Here is a 17,449-nt window from a genome sequence, read left to right as displayed (position 1 = left end):
TACTTCCGAGGTAGAGTGAATTGGATATTAAAGGACGTTTGTAGCTTTCTGATTGTATATGAATCACGGTGATGTGATAAATAGTCATAATATGGCTACGTGCGACAAACGCACTACACGGCCAACATGGCAGAGGTGGGTGGATATCGTCTCCAAACGCAAAAACACCTGAGTTCGACGGGTGGGCTGATGGGAGATGGTATTCATTTATACCTCTTGTGGCCGACTGGTTAGTGTGTCACTGTAGTCCTGATTCCCCGTCCGTCGCTGGTTCGATCCCACGGGACGGTGGACTTATTATCACCTAAAAATTCCCTTCGGTAACATATATGAAAATATATTACTTCCGGTAGAGTGAATTGGATATTAAAGGACGTTTGTAGCTTTCTGATTGTATATGAATCACGGTGATGTGATAAATAGTCATATTATGGCTACGTGCGACAAACGCACTACACGGCCAACATGGCAGAGGTGGGTGGATATCGTCTCCAAACGCAAAACACCTGAGTTCGACGGGTGGGCTGATGGGAGATGGTATTCATTTATACCTCTTGTGGCCGACTGGTTAGTGTGTCACTGTAGTCCTGATTCCCCCCGTCCGTCGCTGGTTCGATCCCACGGGACGTGGACTTATTATCACCTAAAATTCCCTTCGGTAACATATATGAAAATATATTACTTCCGAGGTAGAGTGAATTGGATATTAAAGGACGTTTGTAGCTTTCTGATTGTATATGAATCACGGTGATGTGATAAATAGTCATAATATGGCTACGTGCGACAAACGCACTACACGGCCAACATGGCAGAGGTGGTGGATATCGTCTCCAAACGCAAAACACCTGAGTTCGACGGTGGGCTGATGGGAGATGGTATTCATTTATACCTCTCTTGTGGCCGACTGGTTAGTGTGTCACTGTAGTCCTGATTCCCCGTCCGTCGCTGGTTCGATCCCACGGACGGTGGACTTATTATCACCTAAAAATTCCCCTTCGGTAACATATATGAAAAATATATTACTTCTGAGGTAGAGTGAATTGGATATTAAAGGACGTTTGTAGCTTTCTGATTATATATATATATATATATATATATATATATATATATATATATATATATATATATATATATATATATATATATATATATATATATATATATATATATTAATGTATATATATATATATACATATATATATATATATATATATATATATATATATATATATATATATATATATATATATATATATATATATATATATATATATATATATATATATATATATATTTACGTTTTTCCGTGGTTTTAGTTTGAAATATGCTCTGTGAGACAGGTAGCAACAATTTAAGGTAATTTAGCCTTGTGATTCTGACTTCGTGGGTACGGGAAAACGTAAAAAAAAAGAGGAAAACAAAGGAGAATTTCATATGAGCATAGGGCTCTTGTTACTGAGGGAAATATTACGTAAAAACACGTGGCAAATTTAAAGGAGTGTATTTACATAAATGATATCAGTACGGGAAAGAGGAACTCAAGTAGATTACTATCCTGAAGGAGATTCCTACGGGATTGAATGAAACTGGGGGATTCCAGACACAGTCCGAGAAGCTTCCACGAAATAGGATCCTCTGAAATGAGAGCAGATATGCACATTATACGCCAGTAATGAAAATAGACAAAAGAATAATGAATTCGAGGCTGCACTGAGGGTGCCAAAGGAGTAATAAAGACTTAATACTGCCGATGCAAGAGGCACACGGACATTAGACAAGGGTGATTTCTGGCTTTCTCTTTAAGCAATTATTACGAGAGAAAAGCATGACTGAAATGGGGCTCTTCCAGGGCACTTTACCTTAGCAGATTTTCCGAGGGTGCGTAGAAGGCAGTCCGTGGATGACTTGCGATTTCCGAGGACGAGTTTCTTCCACGTGGTGAGATGCAAGGGCTTCCGTAAAGGGGCAAGGCGATGGGGACTCCTCGAAACTCCAAGCAATGGCGTGTGGGCTTGAGGAATACGGTCGAAGGGCACGAGGAAAAGTATACTTTGGAAAGGGCCACGTGGTTAGGATGCAAGGGCATCGATGGGGGCCAGGTGTTGAGGACGTCTTCATTCCATATCTTCCAGCCCGCGTGTGTGTCGAGACCTCGTGGGCTTTTGCTTTTTATCCCCTCCTATGGGGCAGGGGGCGAATCCCAACACAGAGGTTTTGACTCATTGCACCTGCTGCCCGCAGGGGAGGTTTTGGCCTGTAGGAGAGACACCCAAGCCAGATTACTTTTGCCTCAAGGAAAGATCTTTATCAAAAATGGGAGCGCCTTTAATCTTTTTAAACCCTTGTTTTTAAGTCGATAGACAGATGGCCTATCGATCGGCCGGCTGGCAGTAAATGAAACACAACAGAACAACCAAGAACAACAAAGGAGGGGGGAGGGGGAGGCAATTTGCTAGCGAATTCTTGCTAATCATAATAATATATATATATATATATATATATATATATATATATATATATATATATATATATATATATATATATATATATATATATATATATATATATATATATATATATATATATATATATATATATATATATATATATATATATATATATATATATATATATATATATATATATATATATATATATATATATATATATATATATATATATATATATATATATATATATATATATATATATATATATATATATATATTAATATATGTTAATATTAATATATTAATGACCTATATGGGAGCCGATATCCACTTATACCTCACTTGCTGGCCGCGTGGGTTAATGCGTCCACTATAGTCCTGAGTTCTTGTCCTTCGCTGGTTCGAGCCAACGGGACGACGAACTTATTATTAACTAAAAAATTCCCCTTCGGTAACATATATGAAAATATATTATTTCCGAGGTAGAGCGAATTAGATATTAAAGGACGTTTGTAGCTTACTGATTGTATATGAATCACGGTGATGTGATAAAAAGTCATAATATGGCTGCATGCGAAAAATGCATTAAACGGTCAACATGGCAGAGGTGGGTGGATATCGTCTCCAAATACAAACACCTGAGTTCGACGGGGATTTGTACATGGGAGCCGATATCCACTTATACCTCACTTGCTGGCCGCGTGGGTTAATGCGTCCACTGTAGTCCTGAGTTCTTGTCCTTCGCTGGTTCGAGCCCACGGGACGACGAACTTATTATCAACTAAAAATTCCCCTTCGGTAACATATGTGAAAATATATTATTTCGAGGTAGAGCAAATTGATATTAAAGGACGTTTGTAGCTTATTGACTGTATATGAATCACGGTGATGTGATAAAAAGTCATATATATATATATACATATATATATATATATATATATATATATATATATATATATATATATATATATATATATATATATATATATATATATATATACATATATATATATATATATATATATATATATATATATATATATATATATATATATATATATATATATATATATATACATACATATATACATATATATATGATATATATATATATATATATATATATATATATATATATATATATATATATATATATATATATATATATATATATATATATATATATATATATATATACATACATATATACATATATACATATATATATATATATATATATATATATATATATATATATATATATATATATATATATATATATATATATATATATATATATATATATATATATATATATAGAGAGTCATTCGGCTGATGAGTTTAATTATTAATTACTGTGATTTATATGGCCTTGCTTTACCCAAGACCCACGTAATCCTATCAATTAAGGCTGAAAGTTACCAAAAAAGACAGATAATTAACAGAATTAGATCCGTCGCCAGTTGAAACTGGGTTACTGAATATATCGATTTATTCTGAACACATGAATTAAATCAACATTACTCAAACAACTAGTTCAACGAAAAAAAAGGAAAAAGAATAAAAAGTGAACTGGGATCTTACGGGAGCTAATTACAGCTCCAACTTCGTCCCATTTCAGACACAAGATATCTCAATATAAATTAGTGGATGACACAATGGCTAGGAGCCTATCGTGACGCGTCTATAAGCAGTTTCAAGCACGTGAATTGAGGACAGTGGTATGTTAATCCTTCTCCATACAAGATTCTAGCCAGGTTCCAAGGCGTGCCCGATTTTGGAAGAGATGTATCCAGATAACAATTTGATATCAAAGACCTCTCACTTATTAATTGACTGCAACGGATGAATCTTAGATCAAGAATATTAAGTTAACACCATGAGGGATAATTTATGCAATCTCACTAGACAACAATAATTGTACTTCATATATTTGACTTCATGAATGGGATATGGTTTTACTAGGATTTTCCTTAGTCAGTGACTGTTTAAGAGAGAGGGAAACTTGAAATATGAAACAATTGTGATGAGGCTAAAGGAAAGAACTAGGAGTAATTGTCATCTTCAGACTTACCGTTGGAATAGATAATGCAGTGATCAATTGCATCAGAAGCGCTGGGTCCATCGAAATGACAAATTTCCCGAGCTGTTCAACAAAAGGGGAAGAACAAAGTGGGAGGCTTTGAGAAACGTCTGGTGCTTGTATTCTCTATCAAGGAGTCCTCCAGACTGCCGAGCTGGGTCAAAAAGCGTGGGTGCTTGCTTGAAAGACTCCTCCCCCAGGCCTTTTTGGCTGGGTCGTGGGTAACGTCTGAAAAAAATGACAAAAACTCGCCAGGTACAAAGGTCATAGAAAAGTGAGCTTAAGGTACAATCTAACTAAAGGTGGTCCTAGCAAAACCTACCCTGTTAAATATGCCTCTAAACTAAACGTCATACCCCCATCTGACGGTTGGTGCTTTAGGAAAACAACCCAGCTAGCTTGCTTCCTTCCCTAAAATGCTTTACAAAGAGAAAGCTTTGGTTTTTTCTTTTATATTTCTACTAAATCGAGGAAGAGAGGTCGAGTAGGGGAATATATATATATATATATATATATATATATATATATATATATATATATATATATATATATATATATATATATATATATATATATATATATATATATATATATATATATATATATATACCGTGTGTTTTGAAATTAGAGCTCCCCCCTCCATAGAACAAATGGAAAGTTATGAAGTTTTCTGCTATAGCCTATCTCCAAGTACATTATTTTAAGTTTCTATTAAGCTATTTTTCATTTTACATTTCTTGTATTTTCAGACTGAGTGACGGAGTTAGATACAGCCATGGCTAATGACTCGGAGGATATCAGATGGCTGGACCAAATCAGGGCTATAACCTTCAGAGAGGCCAGGGATGCTGGTGCATCCTTCATTTCACGTTCCTGGATAGCTAAATACATTAAAAAAAAGATGAATCCTTTGTTAAAAGAAACTGGAACAAAAATCCATATGACTGTCATCGCGAAAAGAGTGAGAATCTTAGAAGGCCTGAAGTCCTTTCTCAGGAGTCAAAAGACATCATAGTTGAGGCAGTGGGTAGACCAAGAAAGTCTTTACGTAAATTGGTGCTTGAACTAGGGGAAAGAAGAGAAGTTATAATGCTGTATATTGTAAGTTAAAAAACCTGGTATCAAGCGATTTCATGTTATCAGCAAGCCCAACATCACTCATCAACAGAGAGAAGACCGTGCATGGTTTTGTGGTTATTTTTTTAAAGATTGGGATGAAGCTGACTCTCTCCATGTTGCCGCATCAGATGGATTCTTCATTTACACAGTCAGGAAGCCAAATCATAAAAATGACATCATTTGGGCTGCAAAGTTGGGTGATATCAGCGATGACGTGCGCTATCGCCAAGCTGTGAAATTTCTTGAATGTTTGGGAATTTTTCTGTTTCACAGCCAAACGGTTAATGTGGATCATCAAAGAAAAAGGACATTCATGGAATGGTGAATACTTCAGAGAATCTGTGCTTACTGGTGGAGTATTTCCTTTCCTCAAAGATCCTGAAAATGTGTTATCTGTTGAAGAAGTAACATTTTTTCATGATATGGCATCATGTTTCTAGGTTCTTCAGACACAGGAGCTGCTTCGAAACAGTGGTATCGATTTCTTCTCGTTAAGTGAATTTCCCTGACCTTTAATGTGTGTGAAAACATTGGTAGTATCTTAAAGGATCATGTTGAAGCGCACACAGTGAATTATGATGGTATACCAAGCCTCGACAACCTGTGAAGAGAGGTGACCGAAGTGCTCAGGGAAATGGAGTTTGAGTCTCAGCTTTTTTACGATTTGCTGAAATCATACCTCTCAAGAATACAGGCTGTGGTACAGGAAGATGGAGGCCACACACAATATTAAATACTCAGAGAGAAACTTAAATAAATACCTGTTCTGAATTACTTTTGTTTATGTCCATATCAATTTTAGTTTATGCTGTAGAGGGGGCCTCTTAATTTCAGAAACATCCTGTGTGTGTATATATATATATATATATATATATATATATATATATATATATATATATATATATATATATATATATATATATATATATATATATATATATATATATATATATATATATATATATATATATATATATATATATATATATATATACACACACACACACACACACACACACACACATATATATATATATATATATATATATATATATATATATATATATATATATATATATATATATATATATATATATTAAGTAACATCCTTTGTTTAAGTGGAACAAAATTAAAGCCTTTTTGAGTATCCTTTATTTTTTCGAACATGAATGTATTGCCACAGGTTAATAGATTCATATAATATATTAACAAAATTAATATAATGCTTATTCGGTTTAATAATGCGGCATAAGTAACGCCCTTTTTTAATTTTATATCTTATAACGTATATTTTCTTTATCATTTTCTTTAACTAATTTGCTAAACCTTCATTTTTTCAGATATTTTATACAACCATGAGATTAACAAAGGAACAGAGAGTAAAAGCAATTCAGTTGTACTATCAAAACAATAAAAATGGTGCTGAAACCGCAAGATTGTTATCAGCTGAATTTAACATCCCAGGGTGCAAAGCCGAAATATCATTTGTATTGAACATTATTAAACCGAATATGCATTATATTAATTTTGTTAATATATTATATTAATCTATTAACCTGTGGCAATACATTCATGTTCGAAAAAATAAATGATAATCAAAATATATTTAATTTTGTTCCACTTAAACAAAGGGCGTTACTTATGCTGCATATATATATATATATATATATATATATATATATATATATATATATATATATATATATATATATATATATATATATATATATATACATATATATATATATATATATATATATATATATATATATATATATATATATATATATATATATATATATATATATATATATATATATATATATATATATATATATATATATATATAATATCCTGCTTCCTGCTATCACTGCAACAAAAAATTCTTTTCAGGGGTAATTCCTTTCTAATAATTTATCAGCACAAAAAAATCTTGAATCTTTATCTATATTTCCAGTAATTCCCGATACATTTTTATGGTTTTGGTTAAATAGGAATCACCCGTATTTTACACAGGGAAAAGTGTTAATTTCTATATAAGATACTTTTCTGAAATGAAAACAATATGTTAATTATTCAATGTACTAATAATATGAGTATATCAAAATAAACTTCGGAAAATATATGATGTGGGAAATAGGCGGAACAGCTGTGAACTTTAATGAGAATGAAAAATACAGTGAGCACTAATGGAGTGAAATGAGGGCACAGTGATGATTAAATCTTTTCCATACCAAAAGATTCTCTGAAAAAACTCTGACACCTTTACGAATTTAGTGGAATTTGGAAATATATATCATCTCTCCTTTAGCCATAAAAGCCTTGTGAAACGTTCAAAACTTTTTTAGTCTTTTCCCTAAAGGCTAAAACACACTTCATTTCTTCGCGGACTTAGACTGAAAAATTAAGAAGCTGAGTGCCAGAGTTGTTCGTTTTCTTCCTGAAAAATTTTCAAGGCTTTTAGTATATCATGCATATCTAACATCGGGCGAAGGTAGGATTAAAATCGCCGTTCATTGTATGAAATAATATAAAGGGATAACAATTCCGAATGGAACTGACTCTCCTATTTTGAAGAATGTTTCACATAACAAAGCTCTTACAATCAATACACCCCGAACGTCCTCACAGCCTCGATGTCTCAGGATAGAGCGACTTCTCAGGCAAGAATGTTACAAGAAACGATTTTAGAAGAAGCATAACAGGAATTCAAGTTTCAATTAAATACTGTCATTTTGATTATAATATTCCAGATATGCAATCTATATTTACTGTATATAAAAATAGAACTTGACAGACCCGAACAAATAATAGCCAAAATAACTAATAAACTCTCTCTCTCTCTCTCTCTCTCTCTCTCTCTCTCTCCATTTAGAGGGAAATCCAGAAATTATCTTTAACAAATGTTCTATACTGAGATTAATTTTCGATTCTAATACAGTTTCTAATGTATTCTCATGTATTTTCGAATTTAGAATGACATGTAGCACTAATACAAACTTATTATTCCCCTTCACGATCCCTTAAGAATTATACGAAACATTTTATATGAATATAATGAATCTTGCTTCCATTCCATCATCAGATTAATCAATTTTATGATTTAAAATGAGCAAAAATAAGAGATATATATCACTATAGTTATTTTGTAGCGTAAATGGAAACGCGTTAAAATAAATTGTAGTAAATTCTTTTATTTTTAAATGCTTTTGTGTGTTGAAGATTTAAAGTTTACTAAGCCTTACAGAGCACCATTTATACAAAAGAACAATCTTCTAATCTTATTCTGGACCACACTGTGGCATAAAATTAGTATTTAGCTATCAGAAACCTATTTTTTGGTAAAACTGCTCAAAATCTTCTCGTTTGCCATAAAACATGCCTGATGGTACTTTTGTGCTTGCTCTCAAATCAATGGATTTCTATATATAACTATATCAATTTCTGTTTCCATAAACCTAACATTATCAATTTCTGCGGAAGAATGGAAATCGGTATAATCATAAAGAGAATTTTATAGAGTTGAACACTGAAATATAAAGTATTCTCACACACACACACACACACACACACACACACACACACACACACACACACATATACATATATATATATATATATATATATATATATATATATATATATATATATATATATATATATATATATATATATATACTATATATATATATGCAAAAAATAATTTGTGAAATTTCGATGTAATCTCCGAGATGACGCATAGCAATATCCGTAGCAGGAAAGAAAATGAGTTCTGGTAGAAAGAGCTGGAAGGGGAGAGAAACTGAAAGAAAAGGAGAAGGGTGATGGGTTTCCTGTAATATTTTTTCTTTCCTGCTACGGATACTGTTTTGAGTCATCTGAGAGATTACATCGATATTTCATACATGAATCTTTTCCTCGCATCGTGAAATGCATGACGGTTCAAATCTGCGGACATTTACTGAATAGAAGACGTGTAATAGACTAGGGAAGGCGATTCAAATGATAGCAGGAATGACCCTTCGTTTTCCGGGATTTTCAAAAATCAGGAAAAACTAATAGTTTTGATTTATGGGAATAGGCATTTTCTGCCATTCAGCACTGAAGGCAGTGAAAAGAGGGAGTTGGAGTGGCTGGACGGCAAGTTTTAAGAAATGAAGTGGGAATGGAGGTACTGTGGAAGGTTAAAAAGTAATAGTAAAATAGTAAGTAATATGTTTTCGTCATTACATGAAACAAGAGCACAGAAATGAACACAATTTCCAACCAAGGGAATGCAGGAATATTAAACTCCGTTTATCAAGTGCACGTTTTTCAGTCTATCTCTGAGGTTTGATCATAATCGTACATTATATTCCGCCATTAGCTGATGTTTATTATCGAATTCTGATTACGTAGGCAACTGGGAACGCGTTTGCATCAGATGCTGTAATGATTGCTTTTTGAAAAATATCATTCTTCCTGTTTCTCGTTTGCTGTCTGTCAGGATTTGATAAATGTCACGTCGAAAATGAGACTCTATTGAAAGTAAATGGATTTGCTCTTTGATTTACAGCTTATTTTTTTCTGGGTGGGATTGGAAATAGCGAACGCAGTATTGTTGCTCATATGTTATGTGTTCATTATTTTACTGATTCATTTCTGAAATGATTTACCCACCTCGTGATATGATGAATAACCAAGCTATAGAAGCAATCAGCTGTTTGTTCTTGACATAATGCTTATTTCGCAACCGAATACATGCAGTGGATCATGTTCTTATTTTCTGACTGTATAATCGTTCAACCTACAACAAAATTGGTCGTATTCTAAAGCAGAGGAATTAGTGACTATCTGACAAATAATTGCTAGACCTGAATTGCTTTGCGAGAAAAGTCAAAAAAGAATTGGAAAAAAAAAATAAAAATAAAACCGTAATGGCACAGGTATATCTAATAATAATAATAATAATATTAATAATAATAATAATAATAATAATAATAATAATAATAATAATAATAATAATAATAATAGGATAAAGGGAAACAATACTGTGTAATTTTGCCCTAAGAAAAATTTACCCCCTAAAGAATTCATTTTATCCTTCAGCATTTGCTGCTGTGAAGGCTTCTGGGAGATCTGTTATAGTCTCTGATACTGCTCCACTGTGGTTATCGTAAGCTGCACAAGATATAAGCCAGTGAGCTGGCTAACAGGATTTTAGCTCAGCATAGAAAGCTGGATTCGTGCTCTATGGCAATCCAAATGATATCTGTTCGGTGACATTCCACTGAGAGTATCAGGAGGTCTTACACTTCATAACTGATTTCTTCTCTGCACTAAGGGCCGTGACAGGAGTTTCAGATCAGTCTATCGTCCTGTCAAAGATTTAAAACAGAGAGCAAGAAATTAAATGCAACACCAGAGATTACTGTAACTACATATGAATAATATAGAGTATGAGCTAGGTTTCATGGACACTCAATTTGACTACTCTCTCTCTCTCTCTCTCTCTCTCTCTCTCTCTCTCTCTCTCTCTCTCTCTCCTTGTACTTAATCCTATTAGTTTTCTATTGCTAAAAACATTTTGCGTAACCATTTTTTTTTTTTATAAAACCCTGACTTAACAGCCAAACATCATGCTAAATGTTGCTTATTTTTTCTGCCTAAAAGTTGCAAAACTATTATTTTAGCAAATTATTAATAGAGTCTACAATAGCCGAATGTTATATAACCTACACGGAGTTTTGACATTTAAACTTTAGCAGAATTGAAAACAGAAAACATTAGGGAGTTCTAATTACATGTTCATCATGCAAAAATAAGCATCATTAATCAGACAAGAATATGCTCCTAACTTTATTCCTTATCATGCACTTCAATGCCCTTGGTTAGGACATTAAAGAAAAAAATTCTCTCAATGAAAAACTACGAAAACGTAGAGCCACTTTTGTTAGAAGATTCCGGGTACAGAGCCTATTGGATGTGGTTTGCTGAAGGAAAGGTAAACACTATACTCTTTGCAATGAGTTTTCATACACGTTTCAACAAACTTCAGAAGGACGTAATCTTGGCATAAGGAAAACACACCGACCCAATTCACTCCACAGGTTAAGGCCATTCATGACTCCTCTGTTTACACTAGATAGTACGGGTGCCTTTGACTAGAATATATGCTGAGTACATATCAGGAATGAACTTTCAGAAGTAAAAGTGCTACAGATGTATATATGCAAAGCGTTTTACAAACGTGTACAAAGTATTTCGCCTCCTTGTCCAAAAGACCTTTTCAGATGAAGAAATGAATCATTGTAGCCAGGTGAGTATGTTAAACACTGTAAGATAGCTGCAGTTTATGTAGCATGAATGCATGTAGTATCTCAGTGACCTGAATAATTCTGAGTATGCTTTTAAATCATTGTGGAATAAGACACCGTAATAATATTAATCATCTGTTTCTATCATAAGGACATTATGACACGATTTAAACGCAAATTACTCAGTTATATTAAGAAAACTGACTTTGGTAATTATTGAGAAGGTTTGAGAGGTTGTAGATATTCAGAGAGAGAGAGAGAGAGAGAGAGAGAGAGAGAGAGAGAGAGAGAGAGAGAGCACTGATCTAACTTATTAAGAAATTATTTCGTGAATTTTACTGGAATTAATGTCTCATTTTAGTAGTGTTACACGATTTAAATTAATTCATGATAACTTTCATCATCATTACCACCTGTATTTCGTTCTCTTTGATTACTTTTCCGTATACAGCTATCTTCAAAGACTCACCAAAACAAACTCACACTGATGCATTCAGCACTATTTTGTGAATCATGAACCAAGTTCTTAATTTCGTTCCTGCCAGAATTGTATGCAGCAAGAGAATTTTTTTGGTAGTTTTTTTTTTTTTTGACCATAACACCCCTCAGTTTCTTTAGTGGTGCAGTTGGGGGACTGAGAGAGAGAGAGAGAGAGAGAGAGAGAGAGAGAGAGAGAGAGAGAGAGGCTTCAAATACAAGCCTCAAACCCAGAGAATGTATGCAATTCCAAGAAAATATTTAGGAGACTTTCTGCAGAGTACTATTTAGGAGACTTAAACATGCAGTTAATGTATTTCCCCTTTACTGGAAGGTACTTTAAAAATGTGGGAATATTACAAATTACACAGTTATATTTCTAAAAAAAAAAAAAACTTGATTTTCCGTGCTTTTCCCGGGAAGTTTCTTAAATGAGTTCTCTAAGAAGTAAAATAATAACTATCCTGAGTCGTGGTTATCGTTTATGATCGCAAAAGTAATTATTACCTATATCCTTTTATTGAATTTAGTAGACGGGTAAAATCCAATGGTTTTCCTTCGATATAAAACTAATAAAAGTAGTTTCTATTGAATGTAAGTAATGAATATGAAATATAGTGGTAAAATTAACATCATGTTTACGGACAGAATCTGCATTAGAATAGAAGAAAGGAAAACTGAGTTCAACATACGAAATTAGTCTGCTATAACTCGAAATCATTCAAACAAAATATCTTGAATTTTTTTTTTTTTTTGTTGACACAACAACCTTGCAACCGGATCCTTTCTGATTCCCCACATATTGTTTACGCAATAAAAGATTAAAAATATGTTGCGAAGGAATTTCATAGCAACTTTGAAGAATCATTTTTGAAAGCTTAAAAATTTGTTAGCTGAAAAATAATCATTCTTTCCAACCTGCAGGTTGGTCTGCTTTCACGATTTATAACACCAGCAGACACAATAACATTCAAGTCATTCTATAGATTTATGTCAATAACTATCCGGTATACGTGAAGTATTTAGGGCTTCTGAAAAAAAACTTATACAGTATTATATGAATATAGTTATACTGACGACTATCCTTTAATTACGATACACAACTATCTTATGAATGCCGTGCATTAGTGTACCTCCAGTTTCATCTAAAAAGATTGTGTAAAATGATCTCTACTGAAGAACTTGGCTTCCTCACAGACACGTGCGGCCAACAGGAATTTCGTTATTTCCACCATGAAAAGATTTCTTGTGCTCGTCGCAGGAAAAAGTCGGGCGCACCTGAAGGGATTTATCGTTCAAAGGAATATAACTGAAAGTCTGTGGCATTTGTCATGGGTAAATAATTTTTTTTTAAGTGAGTGAAGCGTAAACAAATATACTGTATATCAAAGATTATATCTATATTCACAAAATATTAGTCTTTTGGCTGTCATTTTTATAGGTTAACGTAAGATGTAGCAGGTGTATATTAAATTAACACTTCCATTATTTGACTTAACAAAACAAGATTCAATGATATTCCTTTTAACTGTGTCGTTGCACGGGACCACAGGTCTTGCTTCACTCCTGTAAATGGGATGATCTAAATCTCTCATATGTACGAATAATGCATTCGATATTTGGCCAGTTCTCACAGAATATTGGTGTTGTTTGATTCATTGTGAAACTGATTTTCCAGTTTGTCCATAATATATTTTATCACACTATTTACAAGGAGTTTCATAGACGCAGACAGAAACATCTTTAGGAGAATTTTTTATTACTAAACTCTTAACATTAAAATTACTGAAAACAACATTTATGTTGAAAAGCTTTAAAATTCTAGGAATTTGTAAAAACCTTTCATTATACGGTAATTGGAGAATATTATGATTACTAAATTCAGGTTTGTTATTAGTTAAATAAAACGTTTTCCTGGCACTTTTCCATGCTACATCTACTGTACAAAGGTCCTTGGGTATTTAAGTTTCAAAGCAATATCATAAATAGTTTTAATCTCAACATCAATGAACTGCTTCCTACAAACGCGTAAAAAAAAGACGGAGAATTTAACATTTTGATGATGATTGGAATAATAATGAACAACAAAGGCAATGTTAGTTGATTTTCGAAATACTGAAAAGGTGAAATTTCTATCATGTCTATGGACAGTTACATCAAGAAAATTCAAATTACAATTTCTTTCTTCCTCTACGGTGAATTTTATAGAAGGGACTAAATCATTTAGCTTAACCAGAAATTCCTGGATATTTTCGTGAACTGGTCAGATACAGAAACTATCATCCACATACCTAAACTATATAACTTTTCGGGGCAAAATTCTTGGTTTTCAATTTTGTCTAAAAATTCAGATAACTTTTACCCATAGTCGTGCCGAACTTTTGTACAAAAAAAAAAAAAAAAAAATCCCCATTAAAACAAAAAGGGTTTAAAATCAGAAGGACAGCTGTCCAGCAGCTGACCTTCGAGATGGCACTTAAAGATATCAGCCATAGTGCAACTCAAAGGACTCCCCATACCAACACCATCCGTCTGTACATATACTTCATCATTAAAGACGAAAGCTGTGTCCTTCACAGCAAGTTCCAACAATTTTCTAAAATCTGGTGAATTAAAATTATTAAAAGCGGAGTCAGGAGTGGGGAACAACCGATCAACAACTATTTGTATGGTCTCATTCACAGGGATGTTGGTGAATAGCGTTTCAACGTCTAAACTAGCCATGTACAAGTCAGAATCTTGTAGTATAATATTTTCTATGAATTTTAAGAAGTTAGACAAGTTATTAGGATTCTTTGTAAGTGGTTCATGCAAGGTGGCTAGGAATTTGGCTGTTTTGTAATTAGGAGTGGTATATGATGATAGAATGGGTCTTAGGGGGATACTAGATTTGTGGATTTTTGGTAGTCCATACATGACTCCAAAACTGGACCCCGTCTTGTTATGGGGAGTGCTTTGAGTTGCACTATGGCGGGTATCTTTATGTGCCATCTCGAGGTCAGCTGCTGGACAGCTGTCCTTCTGATTTTAAACCCCTTTACTACAGACGCTATGTTGACGACACCTTTGTCCTTTTCAAACGCCCACACCACGCAGACTCCTTTTTAGATTATACAAATAGTTTACACAACATCAACTTTACGCTAGAAAAAGAAAATAATAATAAACTCCCCTTTCTAGACACTGAAGTTTCCCGATCTTCTGAAGGTTTCAAAGTTAGTATTTATAGAAAACTTACTTTTACAGGTTTGGGCCTTAATTTTTATAGCTCCTGTGCATTTAATTTCAAGCTAAATTCCTTAACCACCCTTATCCTTCTTCTGACTGGTCCTCCTTCCGTAACGAAATTTCCTTCTTACAAAAATATTTTCAACAAAATTGTTTTCCCTTGACTTTATTCCAACATAAAATAAAGGACATTTTAAATAACCATTTTAGCCCTCCCTCTCCTTCCTTCGATGTTCCCAAATTAGAATACTACTTCTCCTTTCCTTTTGTGCATAACGGTGATTTTTTACATCTGAAGCAGATTATAACCAAACACTCCCCAGCTGTCAAGGTCAATATAATTTTGAAGAACCCCAAAAGTCTTGGTAGCCTTTTTAGACACAAGGAGCGAAGGAGCGTCTCCCTCCATTGATGCAGTGGGGCGTGGTGTACAAGTATACTTGCTGTTGCAGTCCGCAACAGATTTATGTCGGAAGTATGCACCGGTTGCTCAAAGTGAGGGCAGATTGCCACAGTGGACTGAGCTATTGTACTGGTCTTAGGCTAGCAAAACCTGAAATGTCCAACATTAGGAATCATTCATTAATTTGTAAAAACCCAATAAACTATAAAAACCTTGAAACAGTGACCACGACACAGAACGAACACCTAAATATTTTAGAATCCTTGGTTATCAAGAAAATGGTTCCATCGCTCAATAGTCATTTAACTTCAACCCCCTTATACATAGCCTAGTACCCCTCCCCTATTCCTGTTTACTTCCTAACCTTGTTTACTTTTACCAAACTTTCATCCTCTGGACTTTACTTTGTTTTGTCATTGTCATTTTCAGTCGTTAAAGAATTTTAATTTCTTAGGCTCTGTTTTAAGTTTTAATTAGTGTTTTTGTATCTTTTAAGCCAGAAAAGATGGGATATGCGTGATCCCGAAGAGCAGCTACTAACAAATATGTCAATGATGAGCTGACTGTTCTTCCTATCCATACATCCTACTATATATATATATATATATATATATATATATATATATATATATATATATATATATATATATATATATATATATATACAAAACACACACATATGTATGTGTGTATATATATATATATATATATATATATATATATATATATATATATATATATATATATATATATATATATACATATATATATGTATGTATGTATATTATATATATATATATATATATATATATATATATATATATATATATATATATATATATATATATATATATATATATATATATATATATGTATATATATATATATATATATATATATATATATATATATATATATATATATATATATATATATATATATATATATATATATATATATATATATATATATATATATATATGTATATATATATATATATATATATATATATATATATATATATATATATATATATATATATATATATATATATATATATATATATATATATATATATATATATATATATATATATATATATATATATATATATATATATATATATATATATATATATATATATATATATATATATATATATATATATATATATATATATATATATATATATATATATATATATATATATATAATATATATATATATATATATATATATATATATATATATATATATATATATATATATGTGTGTGTGTGTGTGTGTGTGTGTGTGTGTGTATGTGTGTATGTATATATATATATATATATATATATATATATATATATATATATATATATATATATATATATATATATATATATATATATAT

At 32.2% G+C, this 17,449-nt stretch overlaps 1 protein-coding gene across 1 annotated transcript; it reads right to left on the bottom strand.

Annotated features, from left to right (window-relative positions):
* Positions 1 to 10,729: 10,729 nt before the first annotated feature.
* On the bottom strand, positions 10,730 to 15,416 carry LOC136840444 (uncharacterized). The gene is made up of 2 exons (XM_067107121.1): positions 14,888 to 15,416; positions 10,730 to 10,812 (listed from the first exon to the last, which is right to left on the bottom strand). Exons 1-2 carry the CDS (start codon positions 15,414 to 15,416, stop codon positions 10,730 to 10,732), a joined length of 612 nt encoding a protein of 203 aa, XP_066963222.1.
* Between the last annotated feature and the right edge of the window lie 2,033 nt (positions 15,417 to 17,449).

This window comes from Macrobrachium rosenbergii, chromosome 7 (assembly GCF_040412425.1).
Source record: "Macrobrachium rosenbergii isolate ZJJX-2024 chromosome 7, ASM4041242v1, whole genome shotgun sequence".
NCBI classification, from domain to species: Eukaryota; Metazoa; Arthropoda; class Malacostraca; order Decapoda; family Palaemonidae; genus Macrobrachium; species Macrobrachium rosenbergii.
The sequence above is the reverse complement of the archived record's forward strand: the minus strand, read 5'-3'. Positions and strand labels throughout refer to the sequence as shown.

Coding starts and splice junctions, on each gene's coding strand:
- LOC136840444 (XM_067107121.1), bottom strand. CDS start 15,416: ATGGCACATAAAGATACCCGCCATAGTGCAACTCAAAGCACTCCCCAT. Junction 10,813..14,887: donor CTTTAAGTGCCATCTCGAAG/GTCAGCTGCTGG, acceptor TATCTTGTGCAG/CTTACGATAACCACAGTGGA.